We start from the raw sequence: 23,903 nt of genomic DNA, 5'->3' as shown, positions 1-23,903 counted from the left end.
CGAGTTTGAGCTCATTTTTGCAGAATTAACCTCGGTGGAATTTAACTGGGGAAACTAACTTTGTGCTCTATGAAACTTGACGTGCTTGCTGCTCTATATATAGTATTTGGAGGTTGTGGGGGTGGTGGGGCAGGGGCAGGTTGCCTGCTTTTCGCATGTCTTTGTGTTGTTCTACTTGCCCTGTGGGAGAAATCTTGGTGGAAACTTTTCTTTCTTAAGCATTAGACCAGGAAAAGAGGGAGTTAGTTTTTTCGTTTTTTTTTTCTTTGCTTTACATTTAAGCCTTGACGGGATTTGGCTGAATCAGTGCTTTACGTAGTAATCACATAGCGATGAGGGAATAATCAATCATATACTCGGTGCCTAAAGCATCGAGTCTACCATGAACTTATATGTGCAAGCTGGTTGTTATTTTGAATTTCAAGGATACAAATTATGTATTATATAGCTTCACATGTCCGTACCAGGACAGTACATGCAATATCTGACAAGTCAAAAGTGAGCACGATGCTTTTGTTAGCATCCCTTAATGATATTAATATGTTCTTCACGTATCATGTGGGATAAATCACACCTTTTAAAAACGTGGAAAGCTGGTATCAAATCTTTAACACTATCTTTCCCTTTTTCCTTCTTTACCTGCAAAAACGTTGATGGATTGCTTAAGATCATCAAACACCTTTTCACGTATTTACCAGTTCTTGCCGGCACACATTGACAGGACTGCCGAAAGCAAGTTCTAAAACAGAATGTCTAATTCATTTACTTTACTTTCTCATTAAGATAAATACAGGGATTAAAGAGCAAAGTCTTGAAATAACTTTCTTTGCAATGCACACACTTCTTCACCTTTTATACACACACATACATTTATATACACAATATATTCTTTGTGGTGAAAGATGATCCGGATATATTTGGAATCCTTATCATCCACACCGGTATCCAGTGAAAATCGATGTTCATGGGCGGTCACCCACTAGCCGTTTCGTTGTCATGAGCTTTAAGGGTTGAAGATGGGATCCAGTTGAATGGATTCTTCATTGAAAAGATTCAATCTTGATAAGAATGAGGAATAAGTAATCTAGCTTTTAAAAGTCAAAAAAATATTTGAAATTAGACTTCTTTGATAGAAACGATGTTTCTGGTTATATGTGCTGAAGGCAAAAAGCTTCAATTGATGCAAGTAGATGGGAACCAAGATTACAGTATACATGAATAGAACATAGCTGTTGTGTAAGAACTTCGGACCTGTAATAAAAACTAGTCTACTCCAATTTTAAGTAGTAGCTGCGCTTCTGTGTGTGTGGTAAAATTTACTTTAGAGTAGTCTTTAATTTGATAATGACTTCCACAACTCTGGTGGAACATTCCTGAGAGATGAATGCATATGCTACTGATAAGATTCACGTGGTCATTCGCAGTGAAAATGTCATATCTGGTTCAATGGGCTCTCCTTTCTCTTTTCAAATCCTGGGTCTTGAATGGAATATATGAAAGGGATTGCGATAAAAAGGAAAAATACTCTTCTTTTGAGTTTTATAGAGACATATGCATAGTGTGTGTTGCTGAGAAATAGAAGCATCTTTTATGTTTTCTTTACAGACTCAGAATGCATCTTTGTGTATGCTTTATTGCAACAAACCTTAAAGAATCTTAGTACGAGTCTAGTAGCAGAACCACGTTCTTCCCAAAACATATATCAAAATCTATACATGACTACTTGTTCTGTAATATATGTTGAATTTATTACAACAATGTCCTTTTCAAAACGTCCAAAACAGACCCCATTTTCTCTAAAGGGTAGCTGTTTTTCATTGTCTAAATCTAGTGCTACCTCCGTTAAACCAGAACACGAACATGAAGATTAATGTGGAACCAAAATATTACAATTCTATATATATCTCTATGCATTGTCAAGAAAGAGTTCTTCATGCCAGATTAATTAGAGAGAATTCTCAGTCACCTATGTTTCCAAGTTACTCCTTCTATACAATCTATCTGCAAAAATCCTTTCCTATGAAGATTGTGCTGCCTCATTAGCTTCCTGAGCTTCCGGCTGAACTGCATTTGCTTCCACCGGCATGTTAGTTATTTTCGGACTGTACTTTTGCAGTAGTCTATCTTTGTTTTCTTTCCACCATTCTTCTGCCTGCTGCTCGGCAAACCTTCGCTTGCTGTAACAATGTTGACAAGCATGTCAAATGGAAATGGTTAGACTGGATATTTAAATGGAAATGACCAAATTAGTCTAATGATGTCATGTTGCCTAAGAACAAAGCAAACAGGCATTATGGTTCAATTCACTGTGTAGAATCACAATTTGTAAACCACAAAAGAAATATGGGATTTCTATACAATACCTGAATCTAACCCTCTTGAAGATCTTGGTCCCGTTTGCACGTACAACAACAGTTACATAAACACCTGGTTCAAACTGCTCAATGACTTCTTTTTGTCCCTCAGTCTTTGCAGCTGGAGGCGTCCCGAAGCCACTGTCTCCACTTGACTGATTCATGCCTTTTCTATCAGAAACAGATGATCCGTTGATTTCTTCTGGAGTTCCTTCAATATCCTGGGGCCTGTCCTGAACGCCAGGATTGGCTTGATCTTCTGTTTTATGATCTTCCTTGCTATTTGATACAAAGGATAATGCCATTTCCTCGGTATGAATCTGTTGGTCAGGTCTCCGTTCTGGTGGCAAAGAAGAATTTTCTTCAGCTTGAGCCCCATATTTATCCAGAAAAGATTCAACTTGAGCATGTACTGCTTTAATGGATTCACTCTCAGATATATCAGCTGGAAACTTCTCTGTGATTTCTTTTAACTAAAAAACAGAAAGAAGAAACGTGCTTATTAGTACAAATACTTTCACCACAAACCAAGAGAGACAAATGCTTCACACCTTGCCACTTTTTCTTGGTCATCACAAGTATCACGTCAGACAAAAATAGAGCACAATATTGTTCTAGGAAAAATTTGAGTAAAATTAACTGAAAGATAACCCAAAAGTTTAATGAATTTCCCAACAAGAACCTGAGGTCATTCCCTGAGAACACTCAAATGCTCATATGCCATCATCTTATTATATCAAACTAAAAATAAGAGATTCTTATTAATGTAAATTTGAAACTTCAACTTGCATAAAGATGGATGATGAAATGAAACGATAGAATTACTTGATCTGCGATGGTCTTAAAGGCTTGCACTGCTCCAATACACGTGGAAGATCTATCAGCAGCTAATGAAGTAGCATTCTCAGCAGTTTTCTTTAACTTCTGGATTTCTGTATCTTGGTCTTCACTTTTTTGTTTTAAACTTTTAACCTGAGTTTAAACAAAGTAATAAATAATTTTTAACAACAAACTGAAGTATGAGATGCATCTTGTTAACAAGAGAAAATTTGTACTTGGCCATGCAGTTTGGAAACTTCTTGGTTTAAATGATCATTTGCCTTCTTTAAACTATCGATGACACCCCTTGAAAATACAGGAGTTGCTGATCGTGGAGGACTTGGTCTTCTCGAGTAAGGGGAAGCAGGTCTTGAGTTGGATTGAGATTGCAGCTGGGCCTGTTGAGGATTTGCAGTTGATGCGATAACAGGCTTTAGAGCCAACTGAAGGGCACTAAGTGAACTTGGGAAAGCAATTTCCTTGAGCTGTAATAGTGATGGAACCTGCGAAGCACGCACTAAGGCATAGTTATCAGATCTTGTTCCAGACATTCCAGACTTGACTTCAAGGTACTTGATTGGTTCCAGAGTGGGGGAAAGCAGAAGTCTTGAAGTTCTTCCGTCTGACCTATCTCCCCTAACAGTGAGATCCAGCGAGCGACGGTGACCCGTTGTTCTTCGAGTTAAAGTCGCTGTTTTTCCAACATCTAGAGCCCTTTTAAGTTTTAGATAGCAAGCATCACAGACTCGATGTGGTTTCCCAGGAGTCGGAGCAAGAGCTGCCCGCAGTGCCTTTTTGGAACTGCAAGCATGGCAATGCACCAGCCCACAGTTATGACAGTTGTGTCGCTTTCGAGTAAAACCAAATGCCTGCCTACAAGCTGTGCAAACTGATTGATCTGCCCCAGACATCCACTTGTGGATGCATATACACGCCGTGTAGTTTGAGCCACACGCAATGCTCTTCACGAGCCTGTCCTTGAGAGCTTCTACCAATGTCGGGACATTGTGGTCTTCTAAGTCCCCATGTCCTAGTCTACCATTGGCTCCTCTTCCCCAGGTAAATACTTCGCTTCTTGAAGTGAGGACTGCAACATGATTGGCACCACATGCTATTTGTTCAACAAACTCTCCAACTAATTTGTCTTGTACTAAGCAAGGGGACTTTCCAGTAGATTGTGGATTGCCTAGCTGACCATGTACGTTACTTCCCACTGTGAAGACATGGCCGGACGTAGTAAGGGTAACAGTTATGTTATCTCCACATGCTACCTGCTGGATGTTGTAATCAATAAGACCAGAAACACAAGTTGGGTAAAGATGCATCCCACTGCTTCCATGACCCAGTCGATTTTTATCACCATCACCCCAGGTGAATAACTTTCTTGAGGAAATATTTGGACCCAACTGATTTGTAACTTCTATAATAGCAGCAGTATGCCACACTCCGCAGGAAACAGCAGCAGTTTTCAAACCACTCAGCGACTCAACCTCCTTTGGATACGGAATGCTTTCACGATCACCATGACCTAGAGCCCCAAATGTTCCATCTCCGAAAGTAAACAGTTGTCCGGTTGAAGTTGTCAATGCTGTATGCCAGGTGCCACAAGCAACTGATAAAACATGAAGGCCTTCTAAAGATCCACATACTCGTTTTGGTATCCAGTGGCTGACATTATTTCCATGACCAAGAAGTCCTGCATTATGTGTACCATCACCCCAGGTGTATAAATCACCAGATGCAGACACTGCACATGTATGAAACTCGCCACATGCAACAAAGTCAACACTTGTAACAGCAAAAAATTCTAGTAGTCGAGGACAACTGAAGTCCTTCTCAACTCCATGACCTAGCCTGCCACCAGATTCCTCTCCCCATGTAAAAACATCGCCTTGTCTAGTAACAAGAGCAATGTGCCGAACACCACAAGCAATTTGGTGTACGTCAAGAACTACATTTGACTCCAACAGCTTAGGAGAGAAAACATCACTTTTTACTGGGATTGGCTTCCCGGTTCCATCTGTTAGTCCATCAGACCAAATCTCTCCCCACGCATAAACATCACCAAGTGATTCTATATCATCTGGTCCAGAACCCGTACTTGAACAACTAGGAGTACTTGAGACACTAATTCGGAAACCATCTGCACCACTCGTTCGAATTTGCATACTTGCACATTCAGATCCTGCATGTGAGCTAGAACTATTCCAGTAATTATCACGAAGACTATCGGTGGAGACTCTGCTGTGGATACTTGACGAAAGTTCCAGTCTTGCTCCAAATGGGCGATGATCTTGAGAGGTATCACCACAACCATGCAACTACAAACACATACATATTATGAGACTTACTATAACTTAACACCAACTAATTTATCAATGTATAACTGTAGTTTTAAGTAACACACATCAAATTTAACAATTAAAGATCACCCGCTAACCTTAGTGGATGAGTAACGAAACGATGTCAAACCAGACTTTCACAGAGTTTTAAAAGAGAGTCAAATCTGTACACCCAATTGTGGTTCATTGTGCATTTCGGAATATGTAGCTTACTCTTAGAAGGTAATAAGGTAGTAAAAGGGCTGTGCAGCTAAAGCTCAGTAGAATCTTTACGAAAGATTTGGAAATAATTTCCAAAGTCCAGAAATTTAAGGGTGGCTCTTTATTGAAACACTCAATTCCAAGAAAGATCTCCAGTTTCCCAATAACCACAAAAGCAAAAGTGACATGCAAAAAATGTCTTTCATACATTTATAGTCTATCTGTTGAAGAACAGCTGAATAACCTTATTGCCAATAAACTATCCAACTCATGCCTTAATGGAATTGCACAAAGAAACAGCTCTAAGTTTAGTTTCCGTGTAAGATCTACTCAATGCTACTTCCATCCCTTTCATTTCAGAAGTTGGATCTCACATAGTTCGAGAAATTTATCAATGATCATAACCATATTGAGTTGTGACGCAGATATCTAGTGTCTACACCCTGCAGAAGTAGACTTTCTGAATAAAATTAGTTGTGCAGAAGGACATCCAGAAGTCGGAGAGCAGGTCACTGTAATAGTATGCAGTGTCTTTTCAGATGATTGACATGGTAAATGTATTCTAGAAGATTAAGATTAGATAGATAATAATCCATGACACATGATTTAGTTGCCTCATCAAAATAACTGGAGAACAGGCAGTGGTGTAAATGATTGGGGTAGACAGCCCTAAAACTTAAATTCATATAGTTAAATGCATATCAGATAGGTATATAGAAGTTGGCACAGCCATGCCATCCTCACAAAGAATATCAAGTGACAAAGAAGGAGCAATATATTGCTAAGACATTAAGTTCTGGAGTGACATTTACATCAGAAATTTCACTTCTAGTCCGTTTGGTATATGCTTGGCGAGCTGATATTAAAGTCTGCAGGCCAGTAAGCCAGATCTCAGTTTCAGTTTTGTCCTTGCAGATCTACAAAGGTTGAGAAGATGCAGTAAGTGAGGGAAAAGTTACCATTAAGGGGGTCATATCAACTATTATAATTGCAATAACCACTGACCAGATCAAGAGATCTTTCACCATCATTATATATGAGCGAAAATGACAAGTACTCCTTATCTGGGCGCAAAAATCTTTTAAAAACAGGCTGTACAGACACAGTACAAAAAATATTTATTCTTAATGATTAGTTTCTGGCTCCCAAAGTCGAATATAACTTTGCTCAGTGTCATACCAAAGAAAGTAACATGAACTCTAAAAACATAATCATTAAAAGAAGAATTTTGCTAACTCACGGTTCTCTGTCCAGGAATAATCCGTGAAACAGATGATAACTTCAAGTGCCTTTCTGATCCTTTAGAGTACCAGATTAATGTTGTTTCATCCTGGAAATAGCATGAAATCTTAGGCATCTGTGTATTTCAGGTTATCAATAGATATTCACATTCTATTATGGAAATTATATATAAAACTTATGCTTTCTTTCTTATATATATGAGCAATATGCAAATGGATGCAACAAAATAGTAACTGGAGAATTCAAAAATATTAGTGAAGTATTGGCCAATAGACACAACAAGCAAATAGTACGATAGGCACGGGAAAACCAAATAGAGGGGACATGCAGTTGAATTCCCTGGAAACTTAAGCTCTACAGTGTGAGCATTTCTGCAATCTCTTAGATTCAAAAAAAAAAAAAATTGCTTTTGACCAAGACTTCAGCAGAAAGTGGATCTTCCGTTGTAACAGCTTCTGCTTGCGTCTCTATATTAAGGAAAGCTAGAATGCGAACACTGAGTAGCACATCATCCTTTTTATGGTTTTATTGAGATTGATGGTAATGAAACCTATATATATTTTGAAATTTCTATCATCATGCTACAGTTTGTGTTTTTAATATCAAATATGGCATCTAGAATACTAAGGAAATTTTAATGTAATGCCAACGAAATTAGTGCGAACAGTGCCCAAAAACCTTCTAATTTGGAAACCTAATGTCAGAGCGGAATTCCTCCAGTAACTCCTAAAGGCATCCTCTACTGAAGCAAGTTATTTGGATAGCAGCACTTGAGAGGAGGACAAAGTTAAGGAGGTCTAATTTAAGCTTTCTTGTTTGGCAGGATGGAGAGAAATTGGTGAAAGAAGTTCCCGTTTGTGGTTTACATGTTAACCACCTAGATCAAATTTGTGGGTCTAGGGCAAATAAATATAACATATACAATAGAGGACTCAAGTTCTTGGGCTGGAGCAAAGGTTTCCCCTCCTATTTTTATCTTGAATCCTTTGTCCCTAACCATATTACAGAATGTTATAAGCCTCAATATGCAAAAGAAGGAAAATAAGCTTCCCAGACCATTTTGAAGTTCCTTGCAAAATATATAACAGCATATGATGCCAAAAAGTCAAACACACTCTAAAATACAAGATTTTGATCACATGCAGAACATGTTGATATTACGAAAATAGAAACCTTAAACCCGAGAAATTTATAATGCCTTCTCTTCTACGGGCTAGCAAGATATTGATGAATGCTTGAAATTTCTCACATGTAAATCAAGATTTTACTCTTCCCCGTGGTGAAAACCTAGGTAGTCATTTTAGAATGCACACTCAAACAACTTGGAAGAAAATGCGTATTGGAATATGACAAACAAAATCTAAATGGTCAAGAAAATAGATAAAGACAATTTGCTTACTGAAGAAAGTCTGAATGATCGAAACTTAGGCCTCCCCTTTCTGCAGTACTTGAGCAACTGTGTCCCTTTCTTCAAGGCAATGAGTGCCTTCAGAGAACAAAAGTAATGTCATGAGCAGGCAGGGTCCCAAACTGACCAATTTTGAACAGGAAAATATCATAAATTAATATTTATGTACATAGAATAATACAACACATTTAGACATTGAAGGAGAAATTTCAGACCAATCTCTGTGGCTGTCCGGTCATCTGCATACCCAATAGTTTCGACTCCCAAAATGATTTACTTTAGATAAGCCCATCTACTAATTTTGAGCCTCTTTTCTCGTATATGATTTATCAAGTACGCTACTTGTTTTCCACGTATCTTTTATTACCAGTAAACCTGTAACTTCAGCAAACTTACACTGAATACATAATAGTTCAATGTTACAATTTTCAAACTGTTGTATAAACAACCTCTCTATCATCCACCACCCATGCAGTTCCCACCTCTTAAAGTAACCCATAAAGCACTCAGCAATCCAGTGGTGTCATGGCACTACCTAAAAGATTACTGCATGTGGCTTTCAAGGGAAATACAATCCATCATTATATATCTTCCACAATCCTCACCTACACAGACAGATATGAGCAAAGAGTGTTGACAGGCTACTATAACCCTCGCCTCAAAATGAGTTTGAATCTTATGTGTAACTTGCTTTAACTGAATAGAATCACCTACACAGACAGATATGAGATAAGAGTGTAAACGAATAGAATCAAGCTGAATAAGGTATTTGTCCTGCTTTAACTGACATAAGCTTGAATAACTTTAATCATATTCAATACAAGTTGAGCTTGGAAGCTTGATAAATTTTTATTATGGTTAAAGAGAGGAGTTGGGAGTTTTAGTGATTGATAATACCTGTGTAGATTTTACCTCAACACCCCTAATCCTGAATCCTAGTTCCATTACTACTAACTTTGCCGCACAAAGGCTTCCAAATATCTAGCATATACTATAGTTTCACAAGTTTTTCAAGATTATAGTACTAAACAAGAGAGAAAAAGCAGGGATACCTGCTCGACGTCACGGTCAGGATTGCCATAACTAGCAAGATCTGCCATTCCATCTTTAACAAATCTTGGGAATTCGCCAGAAAAACCTATTTATCCCAACCATCCGTGTAATCTTCGTGGGTGATGGCAATGCACTCTTGTATGGCCAAAATCATCAACCTGCCTAGAAAAGACAATCCTTCCACCAAAACCTTGAGCTAAGCTTGCTTGAGCCGATCTCGGAAATCCTTCCCCGACACTTGTATAACGTCACATAATTTACTCGGTGATCCGGCCAAAATTAATACTGATCCAGTTAAGATTCACCAAGAATGGCAGTAAATTTTCCAGAATTATGAGTGAATTCATGATACTTCGCCTGAATTATGAAATGAGCTTGGGCAGATTCGCAATGATCAGACGCACGACAGACGAAGAGGGGGTAGAGAGAGAAAGAGGAAGAGTTTCAGAGAGAGAAAGTGACACACAAGTTTAGGAAAAACGGTCGCAGCTGTAGCGAATTTGGCGCGCTAATTCTTGGCCGCCTCAACTACCTCTGTATAACGCAAATATTTATTAAATTTCTTTTTCACATTATCCTCACCAATAATTTCTTATTAGTTAATACATGTTTTTTTTTTTCTCTTCTTCTTATGTAAGATTTTAAATTTCATGATCTATTCAATTAAATTTAATCACACTGTAAGAATTCTTATACCTACGTATGCAGTGATGATTAGATTCTCTAGTACATAAAATCTATACTTTATTATTAATGAAGAATAGTTTTTTTATATCTTTTATTTTTAGTCTATTTTCTTCTAACACTAGTCATTGTTGCACGTTACTTCTATTTGTATATAATAAATAATTTTTCACGCTTTATTATATATTATGAATAAGAATAAAAAATTAATACATTACATTAATAAAAAAAAAGAAAGAAACAAATAATAATTTATCAATTAATATAAATTTTAAAAAATTAGATAAGTTAGTTATTTTATCATGAATAATATTTTTAACTTTATAAAAATTTAATGCGACGGTGTCATTAACCGACGTTTGTGAGTGTAGTGGCCTTTTTTTTTTATATATTAGTGTGGGTTAAATGTAATTTTTTTCATTTGTTTAACTTCTCACTCCTCCGCTATCTTTTGATAGTTATTTAATTTTTTTCTTTTGAGAAATGATTTTATGTTACTCATTTTCTTATAAATTCAACATTACTTATTATTTTGCATATATTTTATTAAATAATGAATAATTCATAAATATTTTATTTAAATAATATTAACACACACATAAAATATATATGACAGATTACAAGTGTTTTTGTAAAAATATGTGGTTTATGTTCGGAATTTGAATTTTGGAAGTAGTGTTGATAACTGATATTTCTAATAATTACATGGATATCATATATTTTGTGGTGTTTTTGTGAAGAAATTGATTGCATTATAACACATTGCAATAATTTGTAAATATATATGAATACCACTTTACTCCTTTTGATGCACAGAAACAGGCGTAGTATTTTTAATTTTGGAGTGTCTTATTTTGATAATTTGGAAGTAGAGATAGAAAAATAGAAATAAATAAGTGTGTGTTGGAAATAGATTTTGGTATGTTTGGATTTATGTTTTGAGGTAATTTAAAATAAGTGGTGTATGTTTGATATTAGGATTTCGGAGACAAAAATTACTGTTTATTGTCAAATTATACCTCTTTCATATATGTTTATATATATAAATATTGTATGTTTAATAAATAAAAATCACTATTCATTGTCAAATCATGTCTCTTTTATATTATATTTATATACGTAAGTGCGTATATATATATATTATATATAAAAAATTGAAAAATAAAAAAACATACATATAAGGTGTAAAAAAATAAAAAAAAAGTACAAATATTAGGTATGTTTTGTCTTGTCTCGAAAGGGTATACATTATCTAGATTTTGATTGTCTCGCTTTCTTTTTTCTATTTGGAAGGTGGTCAACAAATCAGAGTGGCGCAGCGGAAGCGTGGTGGGCCCATAACCCACAGGTCCCAGGATCGAAACCTGGCTCTGATACGGAGTGGCTTCCCTAATATTCCTTTCTTTTTGGAAATCGATAAGAGTAGTTTCAGCAGATCTCTGTGCCAACTGGGGATGTAGCTCAAATGGTAGAGCGCTCGCTTTGCATGCGAGAGGCACGGGGTTCGATACCCCGCATCTCCATTTTATTTTAGTCTTTTTGACTCACAAATTCCCACCTGGACCCTTCAATGATTTAGTTGGGGCCCAGTACAAATAACCCAGCCCACCACTGATATTCTACTGCTAATGTTGGGCCCATGCCCACTTTCATTATTATTATTTCAACCTAAAACGTTAAATTATGAATTCTAACAACTTTCTCACGGATAAAGCACGATTAATGAGCCGTATGTCTTTGCCCTTGCAGACAACTGACCCTCTTGAAAAATGAAAAGCTATTTGTATTCCTACAGACAATACCTCAAATATGTGGTGAAATATGGTAAACTGGGACCTCATTTCATTCTCAAACACATAATGGGCCTTATTTCTTGACACAAGAATAGGGAAAATTCTAATCAAATTGATTTTACTCCTATCTAAACCAATTATATTGTAAGCAGAACAATTTTGGTATAATTGAGGTTGATTTTTTGGTAAGAATTTTTTTTCAAGAATAGATAAAATTCCCCAAGTAATTCACAAAAACTGCAGTAAAAACACCAGCTGCAGACAACTACTGTTGCATCAAGTAAGTGAATTATTATCAACCAATTGCTCCCTTAAAAAGTGAATTATTATCAACCAATTGCTGCCTTTCTACCGTCACATCATCAAACACACACACAGTGATTGAGTCTTGTTCAATCAATTTCCTTTCCTCGGTCTTCATCAGCATGGAGATGAGTAATTTTCAGCTGGTCTTTGTGGGCTTGCTTTTTCTGCTAGCTCTGCTTCTCGGAGGCTGCTGCTGCTTTGCTAATTCTTTATCTTGAGATTTTTCCTCTTCTTTTGACGATGAGCCCTCCACTTGCTCTGCTACTTCTTCAGGGCTTTTCTCCTTGTCATCACTCGTTTTCCCCTTGTTGGATTCTTGAAATTCCTCCTCAGTAGTTGCTTTCTCTCCCTCTCTTCTTTTCCGGGGCCTCCCTCTTTTCCTTGGCCTACTCTGCTGTTCCACTGACGATGACTCTGCTATTCCCACTGTCACCGATACCTCCTTCCTCTTCCTCATTGCCCTCTTCTTCCCCATCACTTTTAATGCATTTTTCACCAATACCCACAAAACAAAAATCGTCAACAACCAAGTCTATGTATACAGTTATCAAGGGAGTAATCACAGCTATTATCTACTATTGTTCCTGTTGAGGAGAGAAATGGAGTGAGCGTGTGCAAATGAAGCCGAGAGAGAGAGAGAGAGAGTGATGATAATGAAGAATGAGGGAGAGAAATAAGGAGTGGTTCTGGTTACCTATCTAACCATGGTTTAAACTTATATATACACTACCCGATATTCATTTTCTTATCATTAGGTATAATTACGTGTTTCTTTCACGAGATTATTTTGTAATTTGAAAAATTATATTTAATATTTTTTAAATTTATTTTCATCTAATAAATAAGTAAATTCGTCAGTAAAAAATCATAAAATGTGTTGATATTAATAAAAGAAATTAAGTAAAAGTTAATTTTTACCCTCGATTAACTTGTTGCAGGTAAATAATTTTTTTCTTAGTAATCTCCACTATAAAGGTGAAGATATATATGCTTACATGTATTAATATATGAAGATGAAGAATGATAGTTTTGTTCATAAAAAGAATTATTTGACCTGCAATAAGTCAATCGGAGGTAAATATGAATTTCAATCCAATTTTATTTTTAGTTAATATGAACAAATTCAGTGAATTTTGATTAATAAATAGATATATCTGTTAGAAGAAAGTAAATTTTAAAAACACTAAATATAATTTTTTAAATTATATAAATTTATGTATAATTATATTAACTTTTTAAAAAGGACTGTAATTATCCCTTATTTAAATTTATGTATAGAGAATGAAATTTGGTCAAGGAGAGTAGTGAAGTGTGGTGGGGTTTTCATTTTGTACGTGGGGGTGAGTTTACATGATTCATAGGTGATGTTGTCGGACCCCAAGACAACTACACAACTCTCAAATTCTCAAACTCTTACATCTTTTACACAAAAAAACTCATGTTATCTTATGTTCTTTATATTATATATAAATTTATATAATTTTTTTTAATAAACTCACGCCTCATCCACTCACATACGCTGTCAAATGCCAATGAATTTTGAACGCGATATTTCTTTAATAAAATACTGAGTCCAAATAGTGAGGCGTCCCCTAAAAGATAAATTCATAACTTTTTAATTATGAGTTCCGAGAATAATAAATAAATAATTGTTGGGCTGCAATGAGCATTAGCCGAAATAAAGAATAGAGAGGGGGGTATAGTGTGAAGTTGACATTCCCAAATCCAAATGTATTTATAGTGGGAAAGAATAAAGCAAACTAAAAGCAGTTGAAGGAAGTAAGATTTGGTCAAACTCTCCTCAAACATTTGGAAGCATTCATTACACTATACACAGTATATTATATGTCTCCACTGGCCTACTTTCCCTCTTACACTTTTCTTTTTTAAGGTTTTATTCTAAATTATTACAATAAAACAATATTACCTATCATAATTATTAATACTAATCAAACTCTAAGTGGGTGTAATTATCCCACTTGCCGACGTCCATATGAAGCTCACACTTTTTATCAAAAATAAATGCATTACATCTCTTGAGATATTGTAGTTGTAATTACTAGTAAACTCATATTCAGTGAGAAAAGTTTACACAAACACCTCCTAAAAAGATATCTTTAATTTTACAATAACAAAAAAATATTTATGCATTTCGACATAACCTAAAACGGTGTCAATATAATTTATCTTTTATTTTATATTCCATAATATCAAATAAGTCGGCATCATGGCTCTTGCTGCTTTCTACTGCTCTCGTACTCTTTATTGGGTATTTGTTAGTTATTAATATTGGTAGGAGCAGTAAATGCATACTCGATGTAAGAACAAATTCGACATGTATGAAAGAAAAATTCTTACAAACTTTTGAGGTTAAAGGCCCGGAAAATTCTTCAAATGATTTTTCCTTTATCCTGAACCTATCCCATTGGGTAATGAGCCCAATAGTATGTTGGACCTGTTATTCAGGCCCACTGAATCGGATTGGTCTTTTGCCTTTTCTTTTCCGTTTGGGCTTTTTTCTGGTCTCTAATTTATTTTGAGATTATTACACGCTCAATTCTTAATATTTGGTGTAATTATATGTAAATTCTTTGTAGTTAAAGAAATTACATCTAACATCCCCAGATTTGATTTCGTCTATGTGAAGACGTCAAATAATATAAATTATCATTATAAATAATATATATATATTATATTATGATGACACGGAACAATCCATGTACAAAGAAAATTCAATAACTGTCATTTATTTTTCTTTCCTTGCTACATTAATATCATCAATTTTACGAGATAAGATGAGCATGGAACATTGAAGTTTTGTGTTATTCCTTTTAAATTCTCACATGTCCTTCAATATAAAATTAAAATATTTATTTTGCCATAGTAATAAAATATTCCAATTCTAGAATGGACTAAAGATATATAAAGGCAAGATGACTTAATCATACGTGTGATATTGTCATGCATCAGCACATCAACGGTATCTAATGAATTTGGATAATTTATAAATTTTAAAACCTTTTCTTTTAATCGAGATGTATTTTTAAATAAAATTGTAAGACTCATTATAAGTAAAATGAATAATGTTCTGTACAATATAACATCAGTCACTTAGCACACTGAAAATTAAACAAATTTCAACTACAAATTTTTATTTCAGAGGGCCCAAACTCATATATAGACAAAGGCAGATGCATAGTTATGTGAATCCACAACGAAAATGGGGAGACGCATGTGGCCCTGTTCTCAAGTTTTCGACATGAATACAATTAATCTAATTTTCTGAAATTTTAATAATAAATGTGTTAAAATATTAAATATAACTTTGATTGCAACGAAAGATACTGACCTCGTCAAATGCAAATCCTTTTGGATAAGGTCTATTCACGCAAACCCATCTCCATCAATGTACATTTCTTGGTGCCAAATACACGCACACGTACACCCAAAATATACACATACGTATAAATCAGTAATGTAATAATTAATACAGAGATGCAACTTTGTCACATGTTGTCACGTGGCAATGCATTCGAGCACGTAATTTAGTTACTTGGTATTCAGACTCTTTTGTTGATCTAAGTTTGTTTCAATCACTTTTAATTGAGATCATGATCGATACATCAATTATTCTGGTTTAATTATTCAAATTAAACGTCCCAACACTTGCGATATGGGTCTAAAAGTATCTAGTGATACTGTGTGTTGATTCACGCGAAGTTAAATTTAAATTCTTGAGGACAATTAGGAGTATAAAGATTTTGATTGGCTCACATGGACCAGACGCAAACCTTTTGATATAATTAAATTTATTGAAATTCAAATTTTCTTTTTATAAACAAATTTGAAATTTGGTTCTATTTATGAATTTTGCTGCAAACTCCACAATTTGCAATGCAAACGCAGGGGCTGAAGACTGAACCAAGAATGAGAAACAGCTCGTCATTAATTTTTACTCCGTTAGATTGAAAAATCCAAAAAAGTGGGTCTATAGTTGATTTCTGGCCACAAAATTTGAAGGAGGAGGGGGATCAATATGAAAAGCTCCGGTCTTGCACAAGGAAAGGGATTTGAGAGATGAGGCGCTGTCTCTGTCTGGATTACATTAACTAATATTTTTGCTGTTTGAGCAGACAATACTCCAACTTTCTGACTGCCCACAAAAATCTTTATCTGGAGAGGAGGCTGAGGTTGCAAGGTTTTCTTGGTAACTTTACTATTGAACTTCAAAATTCTAGCTTTTGACACAACCATGCAACCCCCCTCTCCCTCTCGTTTTGTCTTTTTCTTTTTTTGGTGTTTTCTTCAGTTGGTTTGCTGATTCTTTGACGTTTATATTTGGCAAGAGGTGGGAAACTGCCTTCAGACATTTTACCCCTTCTCTCTCTGTCTCTGTGTCTCTGATGTGAGAGCCTGTATACTTACTACAGTGTAAGTTCAGTCTGGGTTTTCTTTGGACAAGATTAGAACGAAGTGATAAGTAGATTTGAGCTTGTATATGTGGGACTTCTATGGTTCTTGTGGAAATTGTCTGCTGTATTGTTTCTCCTTTCCATGAAGAGTACATATCGTTTCTGTTGGGGGCTTTATGGGAAAATGAAGATATATTTTGCTCTTCTATGGATTTTTCATGTGGGATTCAACTTTTTCAACTAATATTTCGCCACAACAATTGGGTTGCCGTTTACTATGTTCGCAGTTGTTTCAGTTTTGAGAGGAATTCGTTGGACATGGAATTACCTTTTAAGCCCTCTTTCTTTATTTGGCAAATGGCCTTATAGTTGTGATCCTCTGCCTCTATCAAGATTATCTGTTGCAAAGATGAGGTTCTCTCATAATCTAGCAGCACTGCTCACATTTTCTTCCTACATGTATATGTAACTCTATTAGTAACATACTTGTCTAGTGATGGAAAATGGCAATGGTCATAGGTTTGAGTTTTGGGGCTTTCGACATAATTCCTTGCTATCAGTGCTGTTATTACAAGTTTTCGGATAGCAATGGTTTCATTCCATACGTTTTTGTTTACCTCAATATTAGCTCTATCTGAACATCATATATCATGTTTATTTTAAGACAGGGTTGCTCGCCTTTGTTCGTCTTGTTCCATCCATGTTCTTGAAGGAATCTGCTCAGAATAGGTCCTGAAATGATGGTTTCTTACGAGTCTCATAGCAATGGGAATCTGATTGATCCAGGCCTACAGATTATCAGGCATCCATCATACCAATCGTCTGGCAGGTTTTCTTTACCTTGGTTTGATATACGGGTGTTCTATGTGAGGATCAGTAATTTCATGGTAGATGATTCGACCCCAGAATATCTCACCCTGAACAACATCCCTCTGAGCCCAGATACAGTTCTTGAAGTGAATGGAGTGAGATGCTCCATGGATTCAGAAGGAATCTCGTGCATTCTTAGAAGGGACCGGGTGGATAAGAAGTCCGAAGAATCTACATTTGTCAGCACGGATAGCATAAGGTTAACAGACAGCGTGAAATTTGAGGTGTTCCATCAACAGGATCTTGTGATCTCTGGGGTTCTAGAAATGTTAGGTGCCAATGGTTTTGTAGGGGAATCAAATAATGTAGGCAAGAAGTGGAGCATGAATTGTGAATCCGTAACCAGCGCTGGTGTGGGATTCTTGAAAGGAAAACAAGTAATGGGTTCTGAATCATTGTCACCTACAATTGAAGTTTATGTGGCTGGTTGCTTCTCAGGGACTCCCATCATATTAACCAAGACGTTACAGCTTAGCCCCCGCAAGAAGCATAGGAAGGCTATGCTGGGTTCAATTCCAGAGTATGATGCTTCTGAATCCCATCAAGATGCTGCATCTGGGCATGATTTTCAGGTAATGTAGTTCGATAAACATTCTTGTCCTTGGCATACACAACAAAACCTGTCTCTCATTAATCTGGCTAACTGTGACTTTCCTTTTTGCAGTTTCTGAGCTATGTTTAGAAATCCATCATCATCCGGTCTCTACTAAATGCATTGTAGTTTAAGGCTAAACCTCTATATTGAATAATGTTGAGTCATTTCACACATTTGAGATTGAACTGGTAGATCATGGAAATCTCTTAACTACTAAGTTATTGCTGATTGCATGACCGGCCGCTTGCATTGAAGTCCACCTCCTTAAATGAAAAGAAAATGACTAGGTGTAAGAAAACGAAGAACGGGATCAAATGAAGTTTGTTCTTGTCATCTGTTGTTTTCTTCAAACTAGTGTTAGTTCTTAGACCAAGTTGGAAAATGTTACTGCTGTTAGTGACTAATCACTTTTGAAACTATCGGAATAATTCTCAGTTTCCTACATCCTGGAACAACGCACAAGTATTAGATTGAGTAATCGATTCAAGGTTTACCCTTATCCTTGTATGGATGTTGACTGCTTCCCGTGATGAAACATGCTTCTTCCCAACAAAAGGCCCATTTCCATTGATCTTAGGCACAACCAACACAGAATCTTATCTTTGACATGTCAAGGGGTATGGGCAGGCACAAATATTGAAGAGATAAGAGTAATAATCTTCTTTTTAGTTTTCTCTCGTGTTATCCATGTGCTGCTGAAAATTGACCCCATGGTTCTCATTGTGACAGAAACTAGGTAGGTAGTCTTGAATTGTGGGGCCCACTACAACACTTTGGCATTTGTATGCAAGATCTCGGACCATAAGCTATCTTCTTTATAGGTTGTGACCGTAACTCAGCTTTCTTGAAGAATTTCATGGAATATACACGTGTTCCTAACTCTATCTTATCAGACCCGAGGCCTTTTCTTGTTTGGAATTCAGAAAGTCTGATTTATGTCATGGAGAAAAAAACAAGATATATCTGCAGTTTATGACCCAAATTCAGTGATGCTGATTCTGTAACCTTCTGCGAAGATATTTAACTTGATTATACCATTCTTGATTCTTGTTTGCATCTTTTGAAATGGTAAATGAATGTTTCTGGAGCCACATATTGTGATGGATTACGTTGTTCCTTATTGATATTAGTAAATCTCATGTTTCATCGGAAATGTGCGCATCTAAAGGGAGATTTCATTTCAGGTTGCAGAGTACAAGAATTACAAACCAGAAAGTGAGGAAGACTACGATAACTTATACTGGAGACGGACAGAATATATCGAAGGTGAAGATGGGGAACTTTCTTGGTTCAATGCTGGTGTTAGAGTGGGTGTTGGGATAGGCCTCGGCATTTGCTTGGGGATTGGGATTGGAGTTGGTTTGCTGGTCCGCACTTACCAGACTACAACCCGGACCTTTAGAAGGAGGCTCATCTAGTTGACAAACACTGTCTCATCCCAATTTTATTGGTTAACAATCATTAGGATGTGCATTTCAGGTCCTAAGTTAGTTGATCACAATTTTCATAGTGTCTACATTCTAACTTGATCCAATAAGAGGAAAAGAGAGAGGTTTCATGGCTCATGAACGGTCTTGGGTTATTCCTGTGAACTACTTGAGCATTTACTTGTTTTGGGAGAGTTTACATGCATTTTAATGTTTGAAAATGAAACGTGAGGAGATTGCGCGAAATGGTTGTTTAACAATTCTCATCGATGTGAAAAGGAAACATGACAAAGGATTAAACTTCAGCATCTTCACAAAGCACAGGATTCATGAGTTATTGTTTCAATTTGGTTAACTTAGTCCAGCAGGGACTTGATTCTACATTTTGGAATTAACCTAAGCATAACTTTACCTTGTCATGCTGTTATTTCATGGCTCAGACTAACTCAACTGACTGGCAGAGCAAGGGCCTCAGGCTCAGGAGCCACCTCGGCACCTGCAAAACCATTAGATGGCTGCTTGTCTAGAGCCCACAACTTAGCAGATTTCACATCGTCCTGTGCCATTTGCCTAGAAAACTCCTCGTGGTCATACTGCAGTGTGGCTTTGCCTCCAAACTCCGTTGGGAGATTGTCTATGTCAAAATAGGACCTCATGAGTTCTACACTATCCTTGTTCTTTGGGTACACGAATTTCACCTTCTGGAATGTTTTCGGATCCAAGAAGTATTTGACAATCTGCAATAGAAACACGTGTATTTAACAGCATTAACAATTGATGATAAAAGCATCCCAGTAACACTTGAAATTTGAAAATATGCTCACTGAGAAAATTCATTCCATACAAATTAACGGACTGTGGAATAAGAGCTTAGTCCTTGTTTGTAATAGAATAACATGCAGTGAATTCCATGATAAGTTATTCTCTAGTTGAATGGTGAAAATAAGAGCTATATGCCAAATAAAATGTGGTGTTGGTGATTAAATAAAACGAACCTTCCAAAATGCTTCAAATATGCGTGGTGGGCTATACAGAAACGCTACAGCTAGTCTCTCAGGGTAATGATTTTGCAATATATTGACAGTCTCTCTTGCAGATTTGATCGGTACATGGTTGCTTAAAGACCATCCTGTGAAGTCTATTAACCATGCCATCTGTTCCTGTCCTTCTGGAAGATTAAGTATGGCATTCTCAATCAGATAGACCAGATGTTTAATCTGGTTATCAAGAGATGCTGTGTTCTGAAAATGTACAATAGCACAATTTATCACCCCTCTCTTCGTTACAAGGTGTAAAATTAAATAGATTACAGAGTTTTTTCAGTACCTGCATTCCTGGTCTTAGTATAAGAACACTCCTACCATGACGATCATGGAAGTTTGCTCTGAATACCTTCCCAGTCTCACCTTCAACAGCAACTTCATTCTAGTAACCGAAATTATGTGCATTTACTTACAGTTAATGTGAGTTGATAAACCAACTTGAGATAAAGAATAAAATGAGGATAATAGAAAGAGGTTATCCCCTAATAGTGTGAGCAACTCCTCACTTACCCAACGAATCTCTTCAGGTTTATAACTTGATCTCCATCTCAGTGTCTCCTCCAACATCTTCTTTGATTTGTCTACATTCCAGTTTCGAGCTTCCAGATATCTCTTCAAACAAGCATCGGTGCAATACTGCAGACTGCGACCTGATAATGGGCCCAGAGAAGCTTTAAGCTCAGTAGTCTGCAAAAGAAATTCAACCAGATCATCTTCAAGCAATTTAATAAGAGAATAAGCAGGAAGATATATATTCTATTTGGGATGGCTGCATACTAACTTAATCACATATTAAGAATCATAAAATATGATCATACCAATACACACTACTTTCTTCTCAAAATCAAAAAAATATTTAACGAGATTTAAAAGAAACATAGCAAATTTGAGACTGCAGTACCAATCAACAACAGAACAATTATTATCATCCGCTTCAGTTACTTCAACCGGAAACTTGATAATCGCTTGACGTACAAATATTATTCCATGAAACTACAGTTTGTTATTACCTTCTGGTCGTGCTGCAGCTCAACACTTTCCGCGTCCTGCAAGGTATGACTCTTGCGGAAAAACATGATATTGTTTAGTGCTAGTGTTGTCTAGCAACCAAGCTTATCTTTTGCTACAAAAAATTGCATAGAGCCATTTCAGCACAAATCAGCTACTGCAATAACAGAAAGCCAGCCAAAACAGACAGAAAAGCAGACAGCAACCCAGAATCAAACAATCACCAGATACATTATAACACACATATCCACGTCAACTTAAGAGGGTCCACTCTTATGTTGCAAAAGCAGTTAATTCTGTGTTCTACAGTCTCAGAGGAGAGGAATCCTTTTTCTTTTGAGATGCTAAAATGATCAAATTGCTGTTAATTTTTTTTCAACATGAGCAATTCCTGAGTACCCAATTATTTGGCAAACTTTGGAAATCAATCTTGTTAGTCTATTCCAAAACATGGCAATGGGGTTGAGTCGAATATATTTAGCTGAAACCAACATCAAGTACAAATGATGTATTTAATCATTATATTTGGGACACCAGTTCGTAGTTGTTGAAAGGAAATGTTGAAAACTCATAACCACACCACATGTAATACAATAATGAATATACTCCACCAATTCAAACACAGATGCAAGAAAATTGAAGAGACAAACTTAAACTCATTGAAGGAATAATAATTCTTAAGTCAACTGGGGATTGAATAACAGCAATACATGTACTTGCACACAGACACAGACTCAGATATTCGCACCTATATGCATTTATATGCACATTTACACATACAGAAACACTCAGATACTTCATATACACTCTCCACATATACCAAGTACTCCGAATTTAACATCCATTTTTTTAACAAAATATGAGATATAATTCTTCTTTTGCTTTGGGGTAGGGATTCTGCTGATGGGCGTTGGTGATCTTATTCCACAATTAAAATAACTGAAAATAAAAATTAATTGATAGCTGGATTTGTAAAATTTCAAGATTACAATTGCTTAATTCAAATCCATCTGACCCACTTTGATTTAGCAAAACAAGTTTGCTGATCAAAAATCCCCCAAAGATCAGAACTTTGACTTCACGCAAGCCACACAAATTCAAGAAGCATCAGTCACAACTTAGTCAAATTTCACTTCGCAAGCAATCAACACCAAAAAAAAACATGAATTCGGATTCGCCAATCAAGATCCGAAAACCCAGCAACCATACCCAAACAGATCCAACAAACAAAAACCAGCCCAGAAAAGAAAACCCCACTTCCAATATACACAAGAAAACCCATGAACAATACATAAAAGAAACAAGATATCCAAATTCATAGAACAACAGAAAAATAGCGTCAATTAATCATACCGTTCCTTGCTCACACAGAAATTGGAGACACAGAGAATTTGCCTCTTTTTTCTTCAGGAAATTTTCATGCAAACCAGTGACCAAACACTGAACAAATGATATTCTCTCTCACACACGCAGAGCACATGCACTGAGTGTGAATGAGCTCTCACCACTGAAAGTAACTCTTATATATACATACACAATATATATATATTTGTGTGTGTGTGAAATAATTACTGTAATCTGGGAAATAATGTGTGTCGGGGGAGGGGGGGGGGGCGCCCAGATATTTTTCTTTTTTTGTCTACAGAGTCTTAAAAGTATTAAAAAGAAAAACCCAAAAATGAAAAAGAGAAGACAGAGAGACGTACGATGTCGTGTACTATTATGCTTGGGATTGTCTATCTCGGTAGGTAGTTTCATATTTAACACATCACAGTTCAATTCTGACCTTTAGATCTAATCTTCCAGAAGTTAGTCCCCACGTGTGTTAAATCCTGTTCTTATAGAGAAACGGGGTCTTGTCAGCTTAACAGACTCTATCGTTCCATATCTACCTTCACGTGGCGAGCTCTCCACCCAAACGCCGGCGTGTTGTATTGATGGTGATGATGCATTAATTATGACATAATGATTGCATATTACATTAACTGCAAGTATTATAAGCAATAAAAAATAGAGAAAATTACACTATGTGAATTTAATGTAATTATACGTAAATCCTTTTTAATTTAAAAAATTATATCTAACACCCTAAGAATTTTGTTATACGTAGCCTTCATTTATATTGACCTACAATTGATTTATTACTGACTTGTTACACATTAAATAATTTTTTTTATGACCAAATTATCCTCATATATTTTCATTCATTAATGCATATGTGGAGGTATACTTCACTGTTATAAGAGTAGTTTAGTCTGAAAAAATTTATTTGACCTACAATAAATTCGTAATAAGTTAATAGAGGGTAATATCAATTTTCATTCAGATTTCCTATTAATATGAGCA

The 23,903-nt window shown here is 36.1% G+C and overlaps 3 protein-coding genes and 2 non-coding genes across 11 annotated transcripts; 3 read left to right on the top strand and 2 right to left on the bottom strand.

Annotated features, from left to right (window-relative positions):
- Positions 1,672-9,944, bottom strand: LOC105159244. Its single transcript, XM_011076246.2, has 9 exons — positions 9,419-9,944; positions 8,358-8,444; positions 6,957-7,046; positions 6,722-6,808; positions 6,529-6,633; positions 3,410-5,494; positions 3,180-3,326; positions 2,364-2,827; positions 1,672-2,177 (listed from the first exon to the last, which is right to left on the bottom strand). Exons 1-9 carry the CDS (start codon positions 9,464-9,466, stop codon positions 2,018-2,020), a joined length of 3,273 nt encoding a protein of 1,090 aa, XP_011074548.1. The 5' UTR covers positions 9,467-9,944; the 3' UTR covers positions 1,672-2,017.
- TRNAM-CAU lies at positions 11,408-11,479 on the top strand. Its single transcript has one exon. It is a non-coding gene; the product is annotated as a tRNA-Met (tRNA).
- TRNAA-UGC lies at positions 11,554-11,626 on the top strand. The gene has a single exon. It is a non-coding gene; the product is annotated as a tRNA-Ala (tRNA).
- On the top strand, positions 16,068-19,993 carry LOC105159242 (uncharacterized protein At1g01500-like). 6 transcript variants are annotated; one of them, XM_020692599.1, is made up of 4 exons: positions 16,068-16,409; positions 16,549-16,633; positions 17,283-18,056; positions 19,264-19,993. In XM_020692599.1, the coding sequence occupies exons 3-4, from the start codon at positions 17,352-17,354 to the stop codon at positions 19,495-19,497; spliced, it is 939 nt and encodes a 312-aa protein (XP_020548258.1). In that variant the 5' UTR covers positions 16,068-16,409; positions 16,549-16,633; positions 17,283-17,351; the 3' UTR covers positions 19,498-19,993. The 6 variants fall into 6 exon arrangements, 5 of the variants coding, with proteins under 5 accessions (XP_020548258.1, XP_020548259.1, XP_011074541.1 ...); XM_020692600.1 differs by having other exon boundaries at positions 17,279-18,056; XM_011076239.2 differs by lacking the exon at positions 16,549-16,633.
- LOC105159241 (random slug protein 5) lies at positions 19,792-23,129 on the bottom strand. Of its 2 annotated transcripts, XM_011076233.2 has the most exons (6): positions 22,911-23,127; positions 21,560-21,672; positions 21,060-21,236; positions 20,833-20,931; positions 20,502-20,747; positions 19,797-20,243 (listed from the first exon to the last, which is right to left on the bottom strand). In XM_011076233.2, the coding sequence occupies exons 2-6, from the start codon at positions 21,623-21,625 to the stop codon at positions 19,953-19,955; spliced, it is 879 nt and encodes a 292-aa protein (XP_011074535.1). In that variant the 5' UTR covers positions 21,626-21,672; positions 22,911-23,127; the 3' UTR covers positions 19,797-19,952. The 2 variants fall into 2 exon arrangements, with proteins under 2 accessions (XP_020548262.1, XP_011074535.1); XM_020692603.1 differs by lacking the exon at positions 21,560-21,672 and having other exon boundaries at positions 19,792-20,243; positions 22,911-23,129.

The sequence above is a fragment of the Sesamum indicum genome, linkage group LG3 (genome assembly GCF_000512975.1).
Source record: "Sesamum indicum cultivar Zhongzhi No. 13 linkage group LG3, S_indicum_v1.0, whole genome shotgun sequence".
Lineage (NCBI taxonomy): Eukaryota > Viridiplantae > Streptophyta > Magnoliopsida > Lamiales > Pedaliaceae > Sesamum > Sesamum indicum.
Note: the sequence above shows the minus strand (reverse complement) of the source record. Positions and strands in the feature narration are given on the sequence as shown.

Excerpts from the sequence above, each read along its gene's own strand:
- LOC105159244 (XM_011076246.2), bottom strand. The coding sequence starts at position 9,466 with ATGGCAGATCTTGCTAGTTATGGCAATCCTGACCGTGACGTCGAGCAG. Across the intron at positions 6,809-6,956 it reads TTATTCCTGGACAGAGAACC|CCTGTTTTTAAAAGATTTTT; the intron begins GTGAGTTAGCAA and ends GTGTCTGTACAG. Across the intron at positions 3,327-3,409 it reads TTTCCAAACTGCATGGCCAA|GTTAAAAGTTTAAAACAAAA; the intron begins GTACAAATTTTC and ends GTTTAAACTCAG.
- LOC105159242 (XM_011076239.2), top strand. The coding sequence starts at position 17,352 with ATGATGGTTTCTTACGAGTCTCATAGCAATGGGAATCTGATTGATCCA. Across the intron at positions 18,057-19,263 it reads CATCTGGGCATGATTTTCAG|GTTGCAGAGTACAAGAATTA; the intron begins GTAATGTAGTTC and ends ATTTCATTTCAG.
- LOC105159241 (XM_011076233.2), bottom strand. The coding sequence starts at position 21,625 with ATGTTTTTCCGCAAGAGTCATACCTTGCAGGACGCGGAAAGTGTTGAG. Across the intron at positions 20,932-21,059 it reads AACCTGAAGAGATTCGTTGG|AATGAAGTTGCTGTTGAAGG; the intron begins GTAAGTGAGGAG and ends TTCGGTTACTAG. Across the intron at positions 20,244-20,501 it reads TATTTGAAGCATTTTGGAAG|ATTGTCAAATACTTCTTGGA; the intron begins GTTCGTTTTATT and ends TTTCTATTGCAG.